This window comes from Musa acuminata, chromosome BXJ2-6, assembly GCF_036884655.1.
Source record: "Musa acuminata AAA Group cultivar baxijiao chromosome BXJ2-6, Cavendish_Baxijiao_AAA, whole genome shotgun sequence".
In the NCBI taxonomy this organism is placed as follows: Eukaryota; Viridiplantae; Streptophyta; class Magnoliopsida; order Zingiberales; family Musaceae; genus Musa; species Musa acuminata.
In genome coordinates this window covers 42,619,565-42,646,070 of record NC_088343.1, presented here as the reverse complement: position 1 = coordinate 42,646,070, position 26,506 = coordinate 42,619,565, and the positions used below count along the sequence as shown (strand labels likewise).

Below are 26,506 nucleotides of genomic sequence, written 5' to 3'. Positions count from 1 at the left end.
ACAAAACATTCATATTCGGATGAGTTTGTATTTATTAAATTGAATGCTATTTATTGATGAACAAATGTATTGTGATTGATGAGTCGGCACGATTCGGTTCAAGGATCGATGTCAAGATATTTTTACCAACTGAATCCTTGTCACTATTGCAATTACCAATGATATCAGCTCACCGGAAAAATTGACTAATGTGGTGGAATGACGAGTGGGAAGACTTCCACTTTCATCACCAAATCACACAGCATCATATTTTGGACTGGTCTTACTGCATGCAAAAGTCCATGGAAGCTCAACTTACGTGTTATAAAATTTTAGTATTTAGTAAAGATATGCATCAAAATGATCATGGATTGGCCAAAGGTGGATGATTTGATCAAACATCTCTTTGCTGTGTTGCTCACAAGTTATTGGAAAAGTCATAGGACTGAGTCCTTGATTGTTCCATGACTTACCTACTACAACATTATATTTGAATCTTAATGTCAATATCATGGTAAGTAAACTTAGTTCTCACCCATTTAAGGTCCTCATGGCTCCACCACCCTTCACAAACTCCAATGTTTCTTCTAAAAGAAAACTAAATTAATGAACGGATAACATCTAACTCTTATCGGTTCTTTTTTTATCTATAAAAAATAATTAAGATTTTTATAAGAATAATTAATATTTTTCCTTAATTTAAGTGGTGTAATTTACATAACTACTATTGAGTTCTTTTGTTTTACTAAAACAGTAATTTACATAACTATCATTTATGTGGTTAGGTGCAACATCCAGCCGACCAATTGATGACCATTTGGTGCGCCCTCTTTCGCACTCCGACAAGCATTACGATTAGCGTGCGTCATAGCCACGTCAGCCGAAGGATTAAACCCAGCTTCCCTCACGTGCGCTTCACACGTATTCACGGTGGTGTTTAAGATGTGCGGCCTACGTTTGTCCTTTCTCGTAATTTTGGTCGATCTCTTCGCTTGCCCTCGTTTCCTCGCCCTCCCCCTCCGCCTCTCCCTCTCCCTCTCCGTCTTTTGCTGTCTCCGATCGCTGTACATATTATATTCCATTGTGCCTTTAGGTTTTGGACTCACTGCCCTGCGGCAGTGAAGTCAACCTCACGCCATCGCGAAAGAGTTAAGTAGAGAGGAGGATGTTACCATCGGACCTTTTCCTCGGTCCTCCTCCTCCTCTTCGACTCGGTCAGAGGACGAATCCCGCAAATCCCCACTCTTCCTCTCATTCTTTACTGCCTGTCGCGTCACTCCGCGGCACCCATGTTTTCTTGGCGCTCGGGTTGTCTCTCCGGCTTCGTGGTGAATGCTGCGATCTCCCCGCTGTGCTACCTGGCCTCGTTGTAAGTGGTTGGCGCTTCTTGAATCTCTTTTTTATTCTTCTTCTTATTTTTATGGGTTTAAGGGTTCTGATTGCCGATTCCTGGTAGACGAAGGGTAATATGAAGAATTTATCGCATTTGGTTTCTTTTATGTCTTTTAGAGTTCGGTGTGGACTGTGGTGGTTTCTTCGTTAATTTTGTGATCTCGGGGCCGTTTGGCCTGAGATTGTAGCTTTGGATTTCGTGAACTATGGATTATTTTGTTTTTCTTTTTTGTCGTTTCAATCAGTTGGTTCGTGGTACGCGAGGGGTGATTCGACGTCCTAACTTAATTCTCGTATCTAGTTAAGTTTCTGGGTTTTACCGGGTTTCTTGGTAGGGGTTTGTAATGGGAGGACGCTATTGTTCGTCTGGCTAATTGAGTTCTGGATTAAAAATTTTCTTTGTCGTGGTTTTATTGGCTTTGATTGTTGATTTGTGGTAGTTGAGGAGTCATCTAAAGAAATAACATACTTTCTTTCAAAAAGTCTTGTGTTTATATATGTTTCTGTCTTTCTTGGGTTTCTTGATGGGTCGTGAGCTCTGGATTATTTTCTTTTGCTCCTTTTAATGTGGTTTTCATGGTTTTTATCTGTCGTACGAGAGGAGTGATTCGAAGTCATAACGTGCTCTTTTTGAAGAATTTCTTGCTCTAGTTTTTTCCGGGTTTCTTTATAGTGTCTAGCTCGGGAGGATACCACTGTTCAAGGTTGCTATGGCGTACAGTTTTTGGTTTCTGGATTTTTTTTTTTGTTATTCGTTGTGGTTTTGGTGGTTGATTTGCGGAAGGCGAGGAATGATTATAGTCATACATAACATGCTTCCCATAATAACTTTTTGCATTTAGGTTTGTTTCTTGGGTTTCTCGGTTTCTTTTGGTAGGGTCAGGATCGGGAGGATGTCGCCGTTCAAGTTGAATTTGGCATGGAGCCTTAGATTCTGGTTTATTGTTTTGTGGTTTTGATTGTTAAACTTTGATAGGTTCAGAGTGATCTGAAGTCATAACATGTTTTGTCTGAGAACTTATTTGTATATAGCAATATTTCCAGGGCTTCTGTGGTTTTCTGTAGGGTTTGGATTGGGAAGGATGCCACTGTTTATGGTTGCTATAACTTGGAGTTTTTGAGTTCTGTTTTTGTTTTTGTTGTGGTTTGGGTTGTTGATTTGTGATGCTTGAGGAGTGATTTGAAGAAATAACATGCTTTCTCTGAAGATTTTCTTGCATTTATATATGTTTTTCCATGTTTTTGCCATTGTTAAAGGTTGCATTGATGAAGTTTGTGAGATAAAATGAATTGCCCTTTTCTTCATTACTAAAATAAGTAATGATTTGGCTGCATGTGAATTTGCTTTGAGTTATTTGGTGGAATTTGTGTGACCTGTATGAGTTTCTGTGGTTTGTCTCTCTGATTACTGCATGTGGGTGGTTGTTTGGAAATAAGAGGAGCAACTCGTTGCTGCATAATTATTGATTAGTATTGTAAATAGTTATTTGAATTAGATGATGCAAATTTAACTCTGGAAGTGATTACTAAAATAAATAGTTTCCTGTAGAAATCATGAATATACCAGGAATTGATGTTGACTGATCCAATTTTTTCTCATGAAATCGGGTGTACGAAGGGAATTAATCTGAATTAGCTGGAAATTGGCTGTATCATTAATTTTCCTGCCAATTTTGATTTCGGTGATCCTAGGAAGAAGAGAGAAGTGGAGAGGAGAGAAGCATAGTAGGAGGGCTTGCCTTCTATGTTGCTGTACCCTTTGCCGGTTGCATCGGGATCGATGCCACCTCTCCTCTATGGCCACCACCAAATTTGCATGGATGGAAACCTAGATGAGAAGAGGAAGTTGTCCTACCTTCCAAAAAAGAAAGCTTTGGAAGAACTTTTTCTAAATATAATATATAATATATAACTTATAATATATGTGTTATGTGTGATATATGCTAAAATAAAGTACATAAATGCATAGTGCCTTGGTGGAAATTTTAATTATGCCTAAAAATAGGGCTTATATAAGTTTAGGTTAATGTTCCTATATTAAAAAGTTATATATATATATATATATATATATATATATATATATATATATATATATATATACTCATACATATACATACACATACACATACACATACAAGTATATATATATGTATATATATATATATATGTATGTATGTATGTATATATATATATATATATATATATATATATATATATATGTATGTATGTATGTATGTATGTATGTATACATATACATACATATATGTATATTTATATATATATGTATATGTATACATATACATATACATATACATATACATATACATATACATATACATACACACACACACACACACACACACACACACTAAAAGTAGTTATATTTTATGTAATTTTAAGTTTAATTTGAAAATTTACATTAAAAGTCATTCTCAATTACAACTACTCCTTAATTTACCAATATGACACACCCTGTATAATGATAAAGTTTCTTAATATTGCCAATGGTCTCTAAAACACCGCATTCTGTTCACTGTTGGCACTTACATCTAGAGGTGCAATCAGGGACAGTTCTCAAGAGGATGATGATCCAGATCATTATCTAGCTTTGAGTGTTAAAATTTACACAGGCTGCTAATTGGTCTTGACGTCTTGTTGGAAGTCATTGATGACTTGTCTTGATTATGGTTTTCCTTCTGTTATATGAAGTCTTGACTATGGTTTAATACAAGTCCAGTGTGTAGATATCTTATGTTGTAACATGTTGAAGTCTTGAAGCGGTACGACATCCATCTTCTTCTACCCTTTGAAGGAAACATCAATTAGTTATTAAAACCCTCTTGCTCTTCCCTTTGCTATAAACATCAAATAGTTTTAAATACCCATAGTACATTTTAAGTAAAAGGACATACCTATTGCATGAGGCTCCCGCTAATATGAGGTTTGGTGAGAGTCAATGGACCTTACCTCCAAAATATATTTAGAGATGTTATTTCCATGACTTGATTCCTAGGAGTAACCTTATTGTTGTACCAAGATCCACCCTCTCCATACTATATTTGAAGTAGATTGTAAATATTAACATCTTGTTACAAATTGTTTTTATGCACTGTTTGCATCAATTTAATTAATCGTAGTCCTAATTTTTACTGTTAATAGTGTTTTAATCAATTACACTTTATGCTGTGAGTTTCAAAATTTTATTTTTTGGCCTTCTTGTCCTATTGACTTGTTCAGTAAAGTGGAGTGTACTCGAATAAAAGATGTAGCTTAGTATCTGCCAGACTAATTTGCAACATCTTTACATATTGCAGATGAACCTGATTTCTGGGGAATTCAAAACTTCTTCTAGGAAGCATTAAGATGTCTACCACTAAATATTTCTTCTTTGTGGCTGCCTTGGCTGCTTTATCTTTTAAGTTTCTGCAACTTACAGGAGCACAACTCACTGATCCATCAGAAGGTGAATCCATGTCCTGGTGATTCAAAGATGCGTGTATAATCTTATTATTATGAATGTCATTTTTAATACTTCATTAATTGATTATGTCAGTGCAATAACTATTTTTTTTTCGGGTGCAATAACTTGGTTAGAAAGGCTATTTTTTTCTTATAATTGTAAAATAGTCGTGCTGGATTGGTATGTTGAAAATTGAAACATTCTCTATGAAAGAATTTTTATATCTTGAACGATGATTACAGATTTGGGTATCAGACTGATACAAGTTTGGTCCATACCGACATATCGAGGCACGATATGCCGTTATGTACCACGGTACTAAGAGTTCCATGTTCTTGACTTTGTTTTGGGGGATTGAATTGAAGAATTTGAAAATAATTTTTTTCTTTTTTCTTGAAAGCCTTAAAGTTATTATTTGCAGAATATCAATACCTATACTAAATTTAAGTAATAGTTTTTAATTGTTCTTAAATACAAATTTGGTTTGTGACTTTGTGTATACAGGCATGATTAATTTATATCAGTTTGCCATTGGAAAATTAAGTTGAATTGGTCAATGTTATCAACAAACTTCCAGCACAGTAGAGCCTGTAAACTAACTAGCATGAATAATTATGCATGGTACTTAATTGATGTTCCTCACAATTGTAGAAGTGACACTCTTGTTGAAGATGGAAACCTTGATTTGCCACATGACCAACGTGTGTTTGGGGTTCATGAAGAGTGCTCCCTGATTTACTTCTGCTTGCTAGTTCAAAGAAATTTGATTCCTCGTTAGATTTTGTTGGTTTGGGTTTAGGCTTCTAGCTTGTTCTTATGAGATATTGCTTACTGAACTAGGATTCTAACCTCAAAAGTTGGTTGTGGATCTTCTACCATAGTTACCTAAAGTTTGTTTCTTTTTTTCCTTCTGTGATAAGATTTAAGAATATAAATCAGATCAAGTCTCATCTACAGGCTTAAGCTTTTAGACACAATGACATTGATCATAAATTTATGATATCAAGTGGAAGGTCCTGTGTTAAAAATTATCCAACTCACACTTAAAATGTATATCTCCGAACAATTCACCAACCATCATTGATATAGGGAACATAGGAGATTCATAACTATATTTATAAACTGTCAAAGTGTTGAAAACTAAGGTAATTTTTATTTGAGCTTCAGCATTTATTTTGTATATATCTGAGTTATCTATAACAAATTGTAAATATATCTTCAGTAATTCCTTGCTATTTGTTTAATATAATGGTCCTTATATTTCTATATTTAAGAAATCAGTATTATACATTTAATAGGACTTGTCTCGTATGCATCTAATTTTTTGTTGATATTTCTTGATTATGACACAACAGTATATTTTTTATCATTTTATATAATTATTATAATTCTTATTATTATCTTTTGTTTTACCTATTGTGCATATCTTTAACTTTTAGCTAGTACTTTAGGATCATGGATCATGTGGAACTGCTGTGCTGAAAGCCCATAATGTCATCATTGTTTGTTTAAAATTTAAATTGAAAGTATTTCCTAGTGATTTATACAACAACGAAAATTATTTCAAGAATTAAATATATTTAATTATATTATCCATGTGCACATTATCTTAGAGTAATTTGATTGTAGATTAAGAGTTGCTTGTACTTGCCTAGAATATAATTTGATTTACTTGTTTTATCTTGATCTGCAGTTAATGCTTTGAAGGCTATTAGGAGTCGTTTGATTGATCCTCTGGGCAAACTAAACAATTGGGAAGTTGGAGATCCTTGCACATCAAATTGGACAGGGGTGATATGTTATAATTTGACATTAAGCGATGGATATCTACATGTCATAGAGTTGTATGACCAAGGATTGTTCTTTGTTCTTTTATTGAGTTTTTTATTCCAAGTACAAATGACTATGTTTGGCATGAAATATTAGTTATGATAAGCTTTGAGTGTAATTTTGTTGTGAGATCTATTTTGCATATGGTATTATAGATTTTCTTTATATTAAATCTGCAAGTGAAAAGCAAGTACTCTGTTACTTATAATGCATTTCACTGCACCAAGTTGTTAGCAGGAGTTGCTCAGTGATAAGTTGATTATTCAATCCATCTTCATTCTACCAGCTGTCCATGGTTAAATGTTGAGACAGAATTGTAACAGTTCTCACAAATGCTTATTTTCATATTTCAAGAATAGGTTGATCCATCTATGTGCACTTTATTTATGGTATCTATAGAAGAAATTGGAAAAAAGGTGCACTGTCTCAGCGAATTACTTCTGAATAAATTTAGAAATCATATGTAAGAACCATAGCACTTTGTGGCTTATTGGTAAATCCACTTTGATTCCCTGTCAACCAATAATGTGAGACCATCAACATGGTTGAAGCTAAATTGTTTAGGGTCCAAGCAAAACATGGTTTCCTTTCTTCCACTACATTAGTAATGAAATGTAGCATGGCGGTGTGATTGCATTAGTGGCAATACCATGATAGAGGATATAAAAAGGATATTATGAAAAGGATCTGTATTTAGAAACAATTTTCTTTTTAAAACCATTGTAAATTTGTAATACAGTGGACTAGTGCATTGGTATCAACCATTAATTTTATGGCATGCTTATTAAAAGAACCCTTAAAATTTGATGATATATGAACTTTGTCATCTGGTTATGATATATATATATATATATATATATATATATATATATATATATATATATATATATATATGTTTCAGATCTAAATAAGATGGATTTGAACATTCACACCTGTGAGCTGATTTGTTCTTCTTACAGGCAGCTTTTTAGAAGAAATTTATCTGGAACTTTAGCTCCTGAGCTTGGCCGCCTTTCACGTATGACGATATTGTGAGTCAACAAGATATCTTTTTCACATGAAGTTTTTTCAGTATGTGCTTTAGATTTTGCACTGTAATGGTGCGTTGTTTCCGAAATGTTTCTTTTGATAAGCACCAACTAAATCTTTTGTATATACTTCTGAAGGGACTTTATGTGGAACAACATAAATGGCAGTATCCCCAAGGAGATAGGCAACATTACTTCTTTGAAACTCTTGTAAGTCATGTAGTATGAACAAAACTCTGATTAGATCTATGAAACGTTTGTGAGTTCTTAATTATTTTCTCCTATGAATAGATGCTTTCTATATTTCCTGCCTTTTTGAATTTGTTCATGAAATTATTATATGCTAAGCATGTTGTTATGACTGGTTTCGTCAGGTTAGCGTGACTGATCGAGGTTATCTTAGTTTTGTGATTACACCTGTAGCTGTATATTTTTTTGGTGGTTCAAATAAAATTTTAATTTACGTTATAAAAATACATTCATTATTTAGAGATTTTCTTTTGATGAATCTAATTGAATAATTTAATGAGAAACAAGATAAATTTCGTAGAGTTAGTCAAGTTGTTGAATGACAAACCAAGAATGGATGTAACACATATCTGCAAGACATTTCTGCTAGACATTCTCATCTACAAAATCCAGTATCATTCTAGAAGTTGTATTTACTAATTAGATTTTAGTAATTTTTGCTTGAATCAGGGATGTAATGTTGCTCACCACCGTTATGGTTATGTATTGGGACATGGACTGCCTGATTTGCCAATTTAACTGTGGATGCATATTTTTGATGAGGATTGAAATATCGGATCAGATTTTGAAAAAGTATTGACTGGAATAATGTTTTTTCTGTTCCACTGGCATGGACATAACCTAAGAATGATCAGCATATGCTCAAGCGGGGTTTGTGAGAGTAGAGAAAGGTTTCATTTAGGCCATCAGATCTAGTCATCGACTGTGGTCTTTTAGTCGGCTGGTTTGGAATACTACAAGTTGGCGAGGTTATAATTCAAATAGATTGCTAGTAAACTGACTTCTTGAGGTAGTGAGGCTCAATTGAAAAATCCTACTCATGAACTTTTGTATCCAGTAATTTGCCAACATGACCCTAATACTTAAGTTCAACTCAAGGCCTCGTGGACAGGTTGGTACCGTTGGTTGCCTCAGTATTTTTCAACATGGGACCATATTCTAGAGTTAATTAGGTACAATTAGTCTTGAAATCATCTAAAGGTGAACCATCTTTTGTGTGCATCAACGAAAGGAAAAAATCACCTAAGGTGGTCTTCTATATGTTCAGCATAGTCATGCACCAGGAAGGACTCATCACTTAAAGACACAATGGTGAGGAAAGAAAGAGGAAGAATAAATAGATTTATTAAGGAGAGTAATAGAGGATATGGAATAAATAGATATAATGGCTGAAATGGATCCGCGGAGCTGATACACATATTTGGTACCCACATATTCTTAGCAACACTGACTTAAATAGTTCTGTTATGTGTTTATTCTTACTGATGCTAATGCAAATTTTAGATGTGTTAGTACATAGTTATCACCTGAGTATCTTGGACCAGAGCTTGAATTTGTTGATAAGAACATCTACTGCTTTATTCTTATGCATCTAGTGGTAATGGAGCATATACCATTATGTAGTTCTGTATTTCAAATGAACTGTTAGTGCATCAATGGCCAAGCTATACATTAACAGCTCATGCATAGTATACTGGTCATGTATAAGAAATGAAATTCCTTAGGAGAAGTAGAGCATATATTTATAATTCGGTCTTTCATGCCGTTTAAATGTTCCATAGGCAATTATTGATTCAGGTTGCCATCTAGAGTTGACTGAAGAAACAAACTGAATCCTTGGGTCCATGTATCATCCTACTCACCAAGTTGCATTAATTTGCAAGTATGTGCTGTTTGGAAACTTTGGTTATACTTAAGGTCTAAGCAAAGATGCAGTTTTCCTTGTGAACCTGATGATTAGTATGACTAATTTGTAAAAATATGTTGATAATGTTTCATCATTTTTATATAATGGTCATTTTTGTTTGGAGTTGAAGCAAATCTCTCTATCTTCTTTTTAGACCTTTATACATAACTTTTATACTATCATAAGCATCTTTCATTAATCACGTTTAACTATTAATTCTGGCGTTACATTTCAAAATGCCATCTCCACAAATCGAACATATATGTCACCTTTTTAATAATCTATACAATAAATTTTCACATGTTGTTATGTTCTTGCAGGCTCTTGAATGGTAACCGACTATCTGGTTCTTTACCTGAAGAGATTGGTTACCTCCCAAACTTAGACAGAATACAAATTGATGAAAACCATATATCAGGAGAAATTCCAAAATCATTTGCAAACTTGAACAAAACAAAGCATTTGTGAGTAGGCTTCGATGTCCTCCATTTAGTTGGCTTTATATTATTTTCATATATTTTCTTGGAATCTTTTTTCCTTAGCCACATGAACAACAACTCAATAAGCGGACAGATTCCAGCAGAATTGGCCAGATTACCAAAACTTGTGCATTTGTAAGTTACGTTGGTTTTTTCCTTCTCATCTTACCATCTGTTAGACACTTCTACAGCAATTTCCGTATTGAAGTGGACCTAGATCTTTTTTCAATGACTGTGAACTTTTTTTTTATCATTAACGAACTGTACTGCAGTTTGCTGGACAACAACAACCTCACTGGACATCTTCCTCCAGAATTTTCCAGCCTTCCTGAATTGTTAATCCTGTAGGTATCAATACTATATTTGTATTAAATGGACATGCCAAAATTATAATTGCATAGTGTTTTTCTCTTTATGCACTTGTTTCTTGAGACAAAGCCATGATCTTCCTTTGTTGCAATATGATTCTGCAAAGTTAAATAACTCCACACCATCACAGATGGAAGGTAAAGTTTCTTTTCCCCTTTCTTATCTAAGTTCAGTTGGCTGTGATATCTGCATTTAAATAACATTAAAAAGAGAACATCCTAGATGGATTAGCATAAAAATGAGATGGTGTAGAATGAATAATTTAACATTCTTTATTTTCACGCATCTCATTTGATGAATCTTTCCGACTGTATATATACCTTGTTGAATTGTCGTGTCGACTTCTTAGGCATGTTTTGGTAACTGAATACTTTTTGCAAATCTTGAATTGATCACTTGTCTGTAGTTGGAACTCATCACAAACTATTGATAGTCACATAAATCTCGCCAAATGTTTATTTATAACCTTTCTCATTTTTATTTTTGTAGATTTGACACCTTTGGATGTGAATTATCTATCAAGTAATTTTTTTCTTTTATGTCTCAGTCAACTGGACAATAATAACTTCAATGGGACATCAATTCCAGATTCTTATGTCAACATGTCTAAACTGTTAAAGTTGTAAGTGCATTTTCTTCTTATTTGCAAGCTTTTGAGGAACTTTTTGTACATAGCTTTAATACAAAATGGTTGGTTCTGATGGCTCTACAACATTTCATGAATGGTTATTGTAGAAAGTAGAAACTAAATAACATCTTGTCCTGAATCTTAGTAAGCTCTTCTTGCTGTTGGAAAAAGCCATTTAACTGAAAACTAACTTGGTTTTAATTGCATTTTGATAGGCTTATATAAGTCAAATGTGACAAATTCTCATTTACAATTTATATTTTTACCTAAAGGCACATAATCAACTCGGTTCTCCTTTTTTCCTTTATGTGAAATAGAAGTAATTGCTGCTGTTTTTGAAGCTAATTGGTGAAATGCCTGCTCTTAAAAAAGCGATGCAAGTTATTGCTTAGGGATATAGTTGTATTTGCTTTAAGTGTTTTCTCACAAATTTTAGAACATATTTTATTTTGAAAATGTAGTACCATCCTTCCCTATATTTTGTTGACAATAAGAAAATCCAGTTCTATACTATTCTTTTTTCTTGGGAACTATAAAGTTCCTCTGAAAATGTATCATGCTATATAGCCTGGCACACACCCAAAAAATGTGATAAACACCTCTATATTTGTGGGGATTCACGCTGTTAGAGTGCAGGTACTCACCTGCGTTATGCAGTTATCTGTCCAACCAAAAGCAACTGATCAACATACGTAATCATCTGCTGTAAACACAGGAGCCAAAGAGGGCCTGTGTAACAGCTAAAATTGAAAGGAAAAACATGTAAAGAGAGTAATAGCCAAGGAACTAAATTTCTGAATGACATTGTGGGAGAGGCTTAATGTGCAAGTTTAGTGTCAGTATGGGAGGAGATTACAATAATTCTATGACAGGCTGGTCTAGGAGCTCCAACAAACTAAGTTTCCAATTCGCACAGTGCTTTCGAGGAACCAAAGTCTATCAACAGTGCTGCTTTTATCAGAAGAGTTATATTCAATTGGTTTTTCAATGTAAAGTCTATATGCAGTGTAAACAAGGAACAAATATTTCTTTGCATTGAAGTTTTAAAGTATTCAAATCCAGGAGCTAGCATCGCACTAAAAATTAGACATGAAATGGTGAAAGTAGCCTCTTGTTTATTAATCTAGAAAAGTTGTCCCTCATGACATCTCCAATAGCAGTATTGGTATCAATTCTTTATGATAACAATCTTATTATCACGTGATCCTTGGTCATGTGAACAAAATTCAGTTTGCCAAAGATTATCCTCCTTAACATCTTGTTTTTGTTTCCATAAGAATTATTTTTTATACTTTCAGTTTCTCTTGTGACCAACTTATTTAAACTCATACATTCGATGGCTCTTAGTTTGAATAGAAATATTGCTCTTGACAGAGCACAATGATGGCAAACAGTCAATGTAGCTGATCTGAAATAGTTGGGATCGTACGGTTTGTTGTAGTTGTTGACTTGTTGTATCACTCGTTCATTGACATTGTACTTTTTGTTGCCTGGCTGTTATATTCATAGTAAATTTTATTGAAAACGCTTGATGCATGATTAACTAATAAATTCTATGCCAGCTCAATATGGTTTTTACTTTTTACAGTGTTTGTATATTTTAGGTTCTACATAATAGGGCATGCACATTGTTGTTGTTTTATTTTGTTGCTTCTAGTTGGATTGTTATAATTTGTCAAGCTCTTGTTGCATATGAACTTATGTAGATTTATTATGGTTTACCAGGAGTCTTAGGAACTGTAGCTTGCAAGGACCTGTTCCTGATTTCAGTCAAATACCTCAACTTGGATATTTGTAAGATTTTGTGTTTAAGTTGGTGTCCATCTGCTGCCGATGAAATCTAACAAACTTGCTATTTTGCAGAGATCTTAGCGGGAATAATTTGACTGGAAATATACCATCTAACAGGCTTTCCAATAATATAACTAACATGTATGGGGAATTCTTTCCTTGAATAAAAAATGTAGCTTAAGGTTTATAGTGTCTTGTTATGAACTCTTCTTTTGACCTGTTTGTCATGAGAACAGTCTCCTATATCTGATATGTTGGAATGAATGCAGTGATTTGTCAAACAACCATCTTAGTGGAACCATTCCTTCAAACTTCTCAGGCCTTCCTAATCTTCAAAAACTGTAAGAGTCATAGTCCTTGTCACATATATGGTTGTAGTTACTGGATTTTCTTTCATGATTTCATTTAGTTGCTATGTTCCTAATCACCGGTTTAAGATCTTGCAAAGTCAGAGCTGCAAGTTAGCGACATGCTGTGCTTTAACAAACACTATATTATCCATTTTGTTCCATTTTGCAGGTTGCTTGAGAATAATAATCTAAGTGGTTCTGTTCCATCCAACATTTGGCAAAACATGAATTTTACAGGAAACAAAAGTCTAATCTTGTAAGATATTATTAAAAGGTAGATGATTGTTCTATGTTGATAATTTTTTATTTTATCTGAAGCTTCCTGCTTTAATTTTGCAGGGATTTTCGGTTTAATAATCTCACAAATCTGTCGGATACTCTTAACCCTCCTGCAAATGTCACTATCTTGTAGGTTTTTATTTTGTGCTTTATTCCTAATCTTTTGTCATTTGAATAATAGTTACTAATAAGACAGCTGATTTACCTTTTCATCATATATATTTATTTCTAATTTTTGCACAATTTACTTTTTCATCATATATTTGTTTTGCATGTTGAACATAGTGTCCCATAATTTGTAATAATACGCTAAGGGTTTTGAACAGATGAACTATACAGTGATGATGTTTTATCTGATCCCCAATCATTTTCTTTAATTATTGTCAAACTGAATAGTGAAGCTCCGTGTTCTTTATAATGTCTAAAATCTCAGTGTTGCAACCCAGATATGAAACCTGTCAACTTGTCTGCAAAAAGAGCACTTGGATACTGCACTGTGGTTATAATATTTACATACTAAGATCATATGTGAATTAATTGAGAATATTACAATCTTGCTCAAGTTTTTGTCAATTTTGTTAAGATTCACATATATCATAGATTCACCACCTAGTTTGCATTATGTGGGACATCTGATGCTACATTGATGGTATCACTATGCGATGCTCTCTTTCGTTGTCTCACTGGCAGCTCTTCCCATTTGGATTGACAATTTATAAATCTCTGGTCTTAGGTCTGCATTATACCATATTTGTCATGATATGGACTCGATGGGAGTTGGATTTCCAAAGTGCCCTTTAGGAATGTTTAGTTATTGTGTATATTTCATCGTAACTCATATACCATTAATGAGGGTATCAAAAATTGAATTTCTGAACTAAAACTCCAAACTACTTCATGGTTTGGTTGAAATGATGAATTTTTGAAGCAAAAATCTTGAACAACTCTGTGGTTTGATTGATTCTCAATCAAATATGGTTGAGTTGAGTAACCTTTTATTAACATAATGAACTTTTGTGTTATTATAAACATGTACTTTGAACAAGTGAAAATGCCCAAACTTTTTGAATGTCTTGTGTGATATGATTTGCTTGAAGTACATGGGATACATTTATGGCCAATCAACCTGGATGGTGCACTACTGCATCGAGCATCAATTTTTGGTGACTGTTTTTTCTTGGAATATTTTCCTGTTATTTTCATTTTGCTTGAGACTCATACTAGGACCATAATCTCATGTCACCATATGTGCTTTGAACTTTTGGTGCATTTGATCAATCATGAAGTTTGGAATAACTTAAACAATATTTTGTTAATGCGGATGCCCTGTTCACATCTTCCAAATACATCTGTTTATTAGCCTTAGTCCTTCAGGCACATGGACACAAAGAAGTGTAATCCTACCAACACAATTATTTTAAGACATTTTTATGCTGTAGCATTACTTCAATTTGTAGCTCATCTGGTTCATTCATAAATTTTGTAAAAAGAATGGCAAGAGTGTTGAACCTTGATTTTTTTTAAGTCTTTGTATGTGTTATTTTTGGTAATTTTAATTCATGAGGATTTTGAAAATTAAGCTAATTCTTTTTTTTAAAAATATTTTTAACAATTTTAATTTTCTTGTCACATTATATTCAGGTTAACCGGGAATCCTGTATGTGAAAATGCTAATCAACTCCAGATTGATCGGTTCTGTCAGGTTCAGAGTGTACAGATGAATGATACTGCAACAAATACAGGAAAAATCTGTACATGTCCTATGGGTTATGAATATAATCCGTTATCTCCTCTTCCATGTTTCTGTGCCTATACACTTAATGTTGAATATCGGCTAAAGAGTCCAGGGTTCTCATATTTCCAACCATACTATTATGATTTTGAGCATTACTTAACAAATGGCCTTCGCTTGTTTCTATCTCAACTAAACATTATCTCCTTTGTTTGGGAAGAAGGTCCAAGGTTAAAGATGGAACTGAGATTATTTCCTACAGATAGTACAATATTCAATTCAAGTGAGGTTCTGCGAATCAGAAACATGTTCACTGGGTGGGAGATACCGGATTCTGTTATTTTTGGACCTTATGAACTTCTTGACTTTGAGCTGGGACACTATGGAAACAATGGTATATCATGTGCACCACATTATTTACCATATATGTAATACTGTTAAGAACAGAATATATATTTTCTTTATGATATTTTTTTAACCGCACCATAATGTTCTGTTTATCTTCTCTAATCTTTGGTTGTTGTCTATTTTGGAATGAATGTGTTTTGTTTGAAAAATAACTTTGTAATCCAGGAACATTTGTTATCCTCCTTTTGCATTGGCAACTGTGATGTGTTTTGTTTGAAAAATAACTTTGTAGTGCAAGCAACATTTGTTATCCTCTCTCTCTTTGCATGGGCAATTGTTATCAGTGATGGTACCTTTTTTTAATCCATGCATATGTTTAGTGTTAATAGAGTTCATCAACCTCGTTGGCAGACCACATTTATCTAGAACCTGTGGAGGACCTTGAAATTCAGTTTGCACATGAAAGCTGTAAAAATGTGGAAACAAAAGTTCTTTCAACAATTATAAAATACTCTTTCTTTACCAACAACTGCATCTAAAAAGATGCAAATTATTGTTTGAGAGTATATTCCACTTTCCTTCTCTGTATTGTGACAACAGATGGTATCAGGTTTTGAACACAATGATGGTATCAACAGATGCAAATTAGTCAGGATTTTAATTTCTAAGGATCAGCTTTTGAACACAATAATTTTTAATGTTCTCAACTGTGATTATTTCTCGATGCAGCAATTCTGAGTGTTTCTTAAATAATCACCCCAGGGTTTCGACTGAAGGTTAATTAACTGGACTAATCAACATTTTTGCTTACTTTCACTTTGAAAAGATGAAAAAAACATTTTCTCATTAAATATTTTTCTACATTTGCTGAATTGAATTTTATCAACCTATTCAATCTAACCTACCTTGTGGGAGTTTGTTTTCCAAAAGTTATTTGTGTGTTTGCAGATAACCTTCAAACTTCAAAGCTTTCACAAAAGCAACAATTTTGTATTCACATACATGTTCAAATTTGTGCTGGCTATTTTTTAATTCAGTATCTTAGTAGTGACTGTCAATTGACTTGTCTGCTGCAGAGCTTTTAAATCCTTCATCATCCAAGTTAAGCACGGGTGCCGTGGTTGGCATTATTTTAGGGGCAGTTGCTGTTGCTGCTATTTTATCCGCGGTTGTTACAATTCTTATAATGAGAAGGCATTCTAAAAGTCAGATGGTTTCCAAAAAACGCTTGTGTAAGTCCTTGAACCATTGTAAGAATTGTATAGTAGGTAAATTTCTGTGGTTAATGATTTTATCAATTGAGTGGGAAAATGACAGTGTGTCTTATTATCTTACCCAAGGTTCGCAATTTTGGTTTGTACTGGCGTACCGAGGCGTATCGACGATAGCCTGGGCGTACCAAGCGGTATGTCTAAAATAGTTGAAAACACTAATATATATTATATTAGTGTTTTTAGCTATTTCGGCTATTGTAGCTAAAATAGTTAAAAGGTCGGTAATGGTTGAAATCGACCGTTATCGTCGGGTACAGGTCGGTAACGATCGAAATCGATCGGTACCGCCCAGTATAGATTGGTAATGGTCGAAATTTTGATTATTACTGCCCGATAGGGCAATACGGGGCCAAAAATTTGGTACCGCCTGGTAGGGGGCAGTTCTCATGTCGACGAGAGGCTCTCAGACCTTACACAAACTAGAAGATCTACCTTCATTTTTTAAGATGGCCTTTTTTGAACATGGGATATGCTTTATCTTCTTGGTCGCTCTTATGTGATATTTTGAAATAATCTAATATGCTCAATCCTATGGTGGTCGTTTAAATCTTTTTCATGCTTTATATGAAGTAATTAAATATATTGATGATGCATTACATTAACTGAAAATTCTTTTTATGAGATAGTTAAATTAATACTCTTTTTGGAACTTCTCAGTATGATTATCATGAAATTGATTGTGTAAATATATCAAGTGATAAAGTTCTCAGAAAAAATTTATATCTTTTTTTTTAGGCAATAAATTTGTTATAACTATTACCATTGACGTATTAGATAGTCAATGTTGATGTGGTTTAATTTAATCTAATGCCAAACATGATGCATCCATGCAAAATAGTTGGATTAGAACTTTTTCTTTCTTCTTTTCTTTTTTACATTAGTTAACGTAACAAAATTGGATTTGCAACTCTCAGTTTCATTCTATCCTATTACCCTTTAAAATTTAGAATCCTTGCAACAATTTTCATGCGTTAATTGCTTCCAAATATTTTTTTTAAATGAAAAATTGCTTCCAAATGTGCCTTATGATCAATTTATTGTAAACACAACTGTTAATGAGCATCACTAAGTTTTTTTATTGTTTGCTAAAATAGTACTTCATGAGGTGCTAGTTAATTTTAGCGTCCCACTTCTTTTAATCATTATTGGATGATATTAAGGGCATTTAACTTCTTTGTGACGCTTGGTCACAACGTACCCATAAACCATGGTTATATTCTCTAAGCTAACTCCAATTGTTATGGGGCTATTTTTGCAAGAGTCCTAGATTTTAGAGGGTAGCAAGACAATTGGACACTTAGGTTAGGCAAATCCACATCTCATGATTGTATCAAGGTGTAGATTTTAAATACTTTTTCTTTCTTCCTTTCATTTTTGTTGAAGAACTATAAACACAGGTCATTTCTAGTTTATGTAAGGAGTCACCATTTGTGGAGATTATATGAGATTCTTTTTCCTTGGACGATTGTGGTGTAAAAAAACAAACTTCTATTATTTTGTTGTGAGGTTTTATGTCACGACCCGAGCCTGATGGACTAACTGACCTATCAATTTCGTTTGGCTCAAACCACTAGTAAAAATGTTTAAGTTGAAGTTGATAGTAGTACACTCATCATACCTCTATAAGTCAATCTTAGTATTTTTCACTTTCGATGTGGGACTAATTGGGGTATTACAATTTTTTCCACTCAAGGGTCTAACGTCCTCGTTAAGGCCTAGCATAGCCCAAATAAAATCCTAGCATGTTGCACACGAGGCGTAGCCCAATGGTGGTTTCATGTCGTGACGAGTCTTCTGACTCCATCTACGGGTAGCCCTTTCTTACTCGAGCCCCTTCATCATGCCCAAATACTAGGTTGACTCTGATACCAAATGTTATGACTCGGCCCTGATGGACTAACTTATCTATCAATTTTGTTTGGCTCAAGCCATTGGCCAAAATGCTTAAACTGAATTTGATAGTAGTACACTCATCAGATCTTTATAAGTCAATTTTAATAGTAGTACACTCAAAAGCGTATCAAAAAGTTATGTGCTTGAAAATTGAATTTGATAGTACACTTTCAATGTGGAACTAATCGGGGTGTTATATTTTGAGTCTCCATGTTTAATGAAGATATAAGTTATGTGCTTGAAAATTGAAAACAAATTATAGTTGACTTTGTTTTCTTCACATAAATAATTCATATTGTTTATATGGTAATTTCATATTATGTAGGTTATGTACCAATATAATGATTCTTCAGACACTTTACATATTATTCATTTACAAATTTTTTGGGTATTGTTGAAAATGGTTACACTCTTGAACTTTTAATGATATATCATGACCTCTACAATTCCTTATCTGTAGTTGTTTGAGCCATTATGAATTCCATGTGACCTGTTTACTAACTCGAAGCAATTCATTCTGCAATTTAAATTATATTATTGTGAATTTTTTTATTGTTCATATTAACAGCATCAAAGATTCCAATTAAAATTGATGGAGTAAAGGACTTTACTTATGAAGAAATGGAACTGGCAACACACAAATTCAGCAGTTCTACTCAAGTTGGACAAGGAGGATATGGAAAAGTTTACAGAGGCATTTTAGCTGATGGAACAATTGTGGCTGTAAAACGTGCACAACAAGATTCTTTGCAGGGCTCAAAAGAATTCTTCACGGAGATAGAATTATTGTCAAGGTTGCATCATCGAAATCTCGTATCTTTGGTTGGTTACTGTGATGAAGAAGATGAACAGGTTTGAACTTGCAGATAGAGCAATTTTGATGTGAACATGGTCTCTAGATGACTTCTTATATCATGGACTTGTTAGAATAGTTTGGACTTTAAGTTGTATGGTTATGACCCATTGATGCTTTTCTTATCTCCTGTTTTATGTCATCATGAATCACAAGCTGGCTGCCTACAACTAAATGAAAATCTCATATACACTTAAGAATATTATGTTCTTATTATGTAATGTAAGGTAGGATGCTGAGAAGTGGTAATGTTTGATTTCATTCATTTGCTTAGAACTCCTCTTGGAAAAAGATGGTTTATTGTTTTTTGCTTTGCATTTTCTTTATCTGTTTAAGAGGTTTTTCTAGTCAATCTAAGCAGAATTAGAAAATTTGTGACTCAAATTAACTACCGGCATGCCTAATTATCAAGTTCGATCTGTAAAAGACCATTGTGCTTGAAGCATTACAAACACAATTATGAGAAATGACCTCGGAAGAAAATGTTCTCTAGTAAATTTTGCATAGACTTGTTAGTACTTAGGATGCAAGGTATATTATGTTAGTATGCATGCCATAATGCATTTCTGAACTGATTGATTGTCATGTATGGGTCAGAATGTACCATGAGAGAAAGGTATGGGTCAGAATGTACGTTGATATCCTTTTGAAATCAAGGAATGATATTTCGGATGCCAGACCCATACAGATTGATGGCCAGACTGCTATGGGTTTAATCTGATCAACGAACCAACTTCAATTAGGCTCGACCCAAATCCGATTTGGCTCAGGTGCGTGCCTGGGCCATGCCCAGTTGAAGGCACCTGCCTGGACCACTTACTGCCCAATTGAAGGCGCCTGCTAGAATCAATTAGCCTGGCCTTGCCCAGACGAGGCGAATGAGATTTTTATTTTTTTATTTTTTCTGTTCTAGGTTGTATTAGGAACATCCTTATTATCTGGCTCCAAGGCTCATTTGGACTTGCCTGAAAACCTAAAGGCCGAGTTTTTGGTAGAATTTTCTACCTTATTGATTGCAAATTTAGCTCATGCAACTAATTGTCTTTACTTTATGCACTCTGGAAAAGATTAGATGAAACAGGAAATAACAAGCATTACTACATGCACAATATAAAATCCTGTAACCTGCAAATTTACTTGTTTGCCATTTGGATGTTGTACTGTATATATTTGCATCTTGTCGAATACTTACATTTTCTACCAGTAATGTATATACCTTGTGGTAAATCTACAATTGTCTTTGTCTTGCAGATGCTAGTATATGAATTCATGCCTAATGGTACACTACGCGATCACCTTTCTGGTCAGTAATAGTTCTGATTTCATTTAGCTATTAGCAGTGACATTAATTGCAAGACATGTTCCTTTCTGTAACATGACCGCAAAGGAGACTAAAGCATTTGATGCGACAAAGTATGCATACACCTCATTCAAGTTTAACCTCAAATAAATAGGATTAAAGACATAATTTGGTACTTGGTTGTTTAGGTTTTTCGATTGTTTTGTTTATGTTGTGTTTCTTTTTTATGGGCCTTATTACCGGTAGATTGAAATCATCTTCTACAAGAAAAATATGATGATGTTTGGTGTTTGTTTTAGTGTCTTTTAATTTTTCTGTAACTTACATTTTTTCTGCGTGTCTGTGGTTGCATAGTGGGCTTTTGCTTTATAAGTTTTGGCCTTAGCATGAGTGTAAGTTTGGCATTTTGCCTTTGTTCACATTGCATTGCATGCCATTTCTAGGCCCACATAGTATGTTGATGCATTAAAACCTTATTTTTGTGTCATTCGCACACCTTGGCATGCAAAATATGGCCACATGCTGGTAACATGAGCAACAGGATATGTAGCACATATGCTATGGAACTTTATTTACTAACAGGAAGCACTTATGTCCAAGGTTTGAAATATCGTATCATACCGTCGTTTCGACATTCGCTCGGTGCGGTACGATATTTCAAACCTTCGACATATATATATATATATAATTCGGTGATGTCGCCGAAGCGACGTCGCCTCTCTCTTCCCCCTCTTCCCCAGGCTGGGGTGACGTCGTCAAGGCGATGTCGCCTCGTTTATATATATATACCATCCGATAACGGGCGGTCCGTGTACCGGTCAGCTGACGGACCGGTATGTACCGCCCGGTACGAACAGTATTATTCGAAACTGTATACCTTGCTTATGTCACATGCTGGTGCTGTCACAATGATATTGTGGTGATTTTAAAGGACAGGCAGCATTTGATCTGTCTTCACTGGTAGGAGGCCAGCAAAGTCATTGCCATCAGACAAATTCCAACAATTTTTAATCTGTTGAGCAACATGTTTAGTTATTATCGGTTACCACATCACTAACTGGAGTAACAACTCAAATAACCCTTCAAAATTAAATGTGTACAAAACTCATGAGGGAGACAAATATTTGAATATTGATTTGTGTCTTTATCATCCCCCTTTCTATTGATCTTTTCAGTTGACTTGAAACAACACATCTAGAATTTAGATTTTTTTTAATATTTGTATTTATCTTTTTCTTTGTTTGTTTTAGCCTTTTGTAATAGATAAATTCTTTGGCGTCAAAACTCCATGATCCAAACTCCAAAATATGGTCTACACAATGGGTTGGTTTACCAGCGTGGTATATGCTGACTGGCACAAGCCAGCGTGATTTCATGCTAGCTAACAAGAATGCTGCCCACACCTACACAGCATATGCATGTCCTCAGCAAAGTGCAAGTCTGTGTCAACACTATCTCAGCCAACACTTCTGAGTATGGGACTGACATCTAAATCCATGATTGTCAGTTCTAAATTGAAATAATTATAATTGCTAAAGACCCAAGGCTAATATGGATGAAATGAAAAATCAGAAAAGAATTGGTTACTTTAGAACTTGTTTTTGATAGATCTATCAACATTTTGGATGTTTACCGGGTAATATAAGTTTACAATATTTTGCTTACATCTATGTCCATGTTTATATCAAAGTTTATTAAAAAAAGAAAAATACATGAAACTTTGTACAATATCCACAAGAATCATGAAGGAAATAAAAGATAAAAAGAGATCTGTTCAGTCTGTCATTCGTGTCAGCAAATCAAAAGACTTGTATATCCAGGAAAATAATTTGATATATGCCTGTTGAACTGCGTATCAAACATATGTGTATCCAATGTTGAACTTTAAGATGTACTTCATTTGAAACAGCTGACAACTTATACAGTTGATGATCAACTGCTTACTATTCATGGCCATGTTCATCTTCTATGTCACAACTTGCTCCTTATATATTTAAAATGTTATTGATTTCTTTGCTGTTGTTATGTGTCATGACTCTTTTCCAGTAGGTTTGTTGAGATCTTATTGTTGAATTTGTAATGTAACAGCTAGATCCAAAGAACCTCTAAACTTTCCTACGAGGTTGCGCATTGCTCTAGGTGCTGCCAGGGGCATACTCTATTTACATACTGAAGCTGATCCTCCTATATTTCATCGAGATATAAAAGCCAGCAACATCTTACTGGACTCCAGGTTTACTGCTAAAGTTGCTGATTTTGGACTTTCCCGCCTTGCACCAGTTCCAGAGTCTGAAGGTACTGCACCTGGTCATGTGTCAACTGTGGTGAAGGGCACACCGGTGAGTCCTGCTCGATTCAAATAATTTCTCCTGTATGAGCTTCTTTTACAACCTATATATTAATTGGCTTTTGATAGGGAAGTGGTCATGCAGAGTTGCAGACTGCCATCTAAACTTTGATATTAGGATTTAGGAGTAAACCTAACTATTTGAGCATCCATTTTGTAACTAAGCAGAATCTATATTAAACATGGTACATTTTGATGTTTGGATCACGTGCCTAGTATCTGAAATCTAGTAATGCCTGTCAAATGATAGTATGTGGGACCACGTTTGTCCAATGAGAATTGTATTGCTTTAGAAAGTATTCAAATGATAGTCTGAGAGATTCTGTTTGTCCAATGAGGATTGTTTTGCTTTGAAAAGTGCTCAAATGATAGTCTGAGAGACTTTGTTTGTCCAGTGTTTGCTGTGAAAAGTACTAACAGCTTCGTAAGGTTATATTTAAGCCACACTCTCGTGAAATCCGGTCATAGGAAATATTCTTAAACCTAAGTTGCTTGACGATATCAAGTATCATATCTCAACTAAATTGTTATATTAATTTTATGATGGTGGCCTGCTTAACTTTATTTGAGTGCAAAGTTCTAAAGCTGAGACAACCTTTGATGGCTTCCTATGATACCGAAGATTAATACTGGTGCCCAGAACATTCAAGTCAATATTTTATTGGTGTAGAAAGAGGATAATGGTTTGTTCTATTAACTATGGTCATCCTAATGTATACCTTTATCTCTCAACTTTCAATCTCTCGTGGTCTCATCCATTTTTTTTTACTTTATTGGATTGAAGAATTTCTTGAGGATGTCATTTAGTTGACCAATCTTGGTGATACTTTTCATGGATCAACTTAGTATAATAAACTTGTCAATCAATTTTAGGGATTTAAGTGCCCAATATACTTTGCTATCATAAACTTCTGAATCCTTTGAACAGCTGAACCTGTTTTCCACCATAATTTCATGTTAATGAAAATGAACTTGCCCAGTGAAGTTCTGAAGCAGAAAGTTACTATCAGCATTTGATTGCAACAAAGACATGAGAATCTGCAATATGTTAAAGGTTGGTCAGTTGCTATGATAACTGGTCAATTGAAATTGATGCAATCAATTGAAGTCAGCATAGAGCTTGGATAAACAATTTTAATTTGATTGTCAAAATTGGTAAAGTATGCATGTTTAGGGGGATACTAATGCAATTTAGGGGAGTGTTAATTGAGATTAATACATGAGAATGACCCATTTATGGGAACTTGTAAGACAGTTGTCAGACTGTTAATGCCTATAGATTTAAGTGTTGGGCGATTAAGAACAAATATATATAAAAATATTGTATTGTTGAGATGAATGTGGAGTTAATAAGAAACAGAAGAGAGTAATTTTTTTGTAAACATTTAGATAATTTAGATAGAGAATAAAATAAGAGAATCAGATGACATGTGCTGAGGAGGTTTATGGATGTTGTAGTTAGAAGAGTTGAGACAATTAGTGTTAATGATAAAATAAAAAGTAATGAGAGACCTAATCTGATTAGAAATTATAAATAAATATTTAAACTCTCTTGATCCATCTAGTCGACCTCAAATATTTGGGCCATTACAGCTTGTCATTGTTGTTGGATTGGTTAGAATAATTTGGGTCACATCAACATGATGGACATCAAGAGGCCTATTTGGGCTAAATATTACACTTGTAATTGTGGTTAAAGTCAAAATTATTGTATGCAGTATCTCTAAATTGAGAAATGGCTTGAAAGGTGATGCATGAAGGGATGAGGCATAGCATTGCCTGACATTGTTCTCTAAGAAAAATGGATTGCTTTTTGAGATGATTTAATATTAGTGCTATAAATAGTTATGCTACAACGAATCTTCTACAATCTCTTGGGCATATAAGCCCAATTCAATTGCTCTCCTGCCATCGATATTTTCTTTCACAAAAATGCACCTTTTCTTGCAGGGTTATCTTGATCCGGAATATTTTTTGACTCATAAGCTGACTGATAAAAGTGACGTATATAGTCTTGGAGTTGTGCTTTTAGAGATATTGACGGGGATGCAACCTATTTCTCATGGAAAAAACATAGTCCGAGAGGTGAGCACCTTACTGCGTGTCTTTATGCCATTCTCATGAATCTTTGCTTTTTTTGTGAAGACATTATTCATTATGATATATTTGCTGGTTATTACCCATATATTTTCTGTGGGTCTGAGCCTGTCAAACCAATATTAATAGCTAGTTTTCCCATGACTGGGTATGTTACTATATACTTATTTGTAATTTGATTGGAAAGCATACTGGAATTCTCTCCCTTTTGTGTTTGTAATTTGATTATGATTGGAAATAATATTGGAAACCAATATTATCTGTATTCATTATGATTGGAAATCATAGTAGAATTTACCAGCCCCATTCACTTGATTAGAAATAGTTTCCAGCTATTTAAATAAAATTTGTCAATTAATCATGCATTTTATTTTTAGGTAATGATGAACAAATGTTTTTTTGTGTCCTTGTTTTCCTTGACCAGGTGACCATGGCATGTCAGTCCAGTATGGTGTTCTCAATCATTGATAACCGTATGGGCTCGTATCCATCTGAGTGCATCGAGAAGTTTGTCTCATTGGCACTTAGATGTTGTCTGGATGAGACAGATGCAAGACCTTCAATGACAGAGGTAGTCAGGGAGCTTGAGACCATATGGCGAATGACACCTGAAGCTGATACCACAGCATCAGAATCCACAGCCACAGATTCCGGTATGAAGGCGACACCCCCATCATCATCCTCAGACTCTAGGAACCCCTATGTGTCATCTGATGTCTCAGGCAGTAACCTTCTTAGTGGTGCCATGCCTACGATTATCCCACGCTGATAGCATATATTTATTGTTAAAGATCAGACATTATTGGTGTTGTCCTTTTCTCTCCCTCTCGGGCGGTGGTCTTCATTGTGCCTTGGGTCCAGTATTTTGTGTCTAAATAAGTATGTCATTTGCTCCGGCAAACTACTGAAAATTTGCACATTTTAGAACTTGTGTGTGGAAATTATTTGTTTTTGGTTTGGTCATGCTGTGTATAATAAGTAATGTTTATTTTCCTTTTGTGAGGAAACACAAAAGTTTACTTAATGGCGTACAATGGCATTGACTGCATTCTTCATCTTATCCCAGGGATACAATATCAGAAAATTCTTGGTTTTTTAGCTGGTCTCACCATGTATCATTAATAGTGGTAATTTTTCATTC

At 34.3% G+C, this 26,506-nt stretch overlaps 1 protein-coding gene across 1 annotated transcript; it reads left to right on the top strand.

Moving 5' to 3' along the window:
- Positions 1–964: 964 nt before the first annotated feature.
- Positions 965–26,389, top strand: LOC135615736 (probable LRR receptor-like serine/threonine-protein kinase At1g06840). Its single transcript, XM_065114639.1, has 21 exons — positions 965–1,348; positions 4,686–4,834; positions 6,525–6,675; positions 7,621–7,692; positions 7,828–7,899; positions 9,946–10,089; positions 10,168–10,239; positions 10,377–10,448; positions 11,021–11,095; positions 12,827–12,895; positions 12,965–13,033; positions 13,162–13,233; positions 13,412–13,498; positions 13,582–13,650; positions 15,163–15,647; positions 16,678–16,833; positions 19,337–19,620; positions 20,873–20,924; positions 23,010–23,260; positions 25,219–25,353; positions 25,790–26,389. Exons 2-21 carry the CDS (start codon positions 4,735–4,737, stop codon positions 26,132–26,134), a joined length of 2,832 nt encoding a protein of 943 aa, XP_064970711.1. The 5' UTR covers positions 965–1,348; positions 4,686–4,734; the 3' UTR covers positions 26,135–26,389.
- Positions 26,390–26,506: the final 117 nt, after the last annotated feature.

Bases quoted from the DNA above. Each gene is read 5' to 3' on its own strand.
- LOC135615736 (XM_065114639.1), top strand. From the start codon at position 4,735: ATGTCTACCACTAAATATTTCTTCTTTGTGGCTGCCTTGGCTGCTTTA. The intron at 15,648-16,677 runs GTATATCATGTG...TGTCTGCTGCAG, and splicing joins GGGACACTATGGAAACAATG to AGCTTTTAAATCCTTCATCA. The intron at 20,925-23,009 runs GTCAGTAATAGT...GTAATGTAACAG, and splicing joins ACTACGCGATCACCTTTCTG to CTAGATCCAAAGAACCTCTA.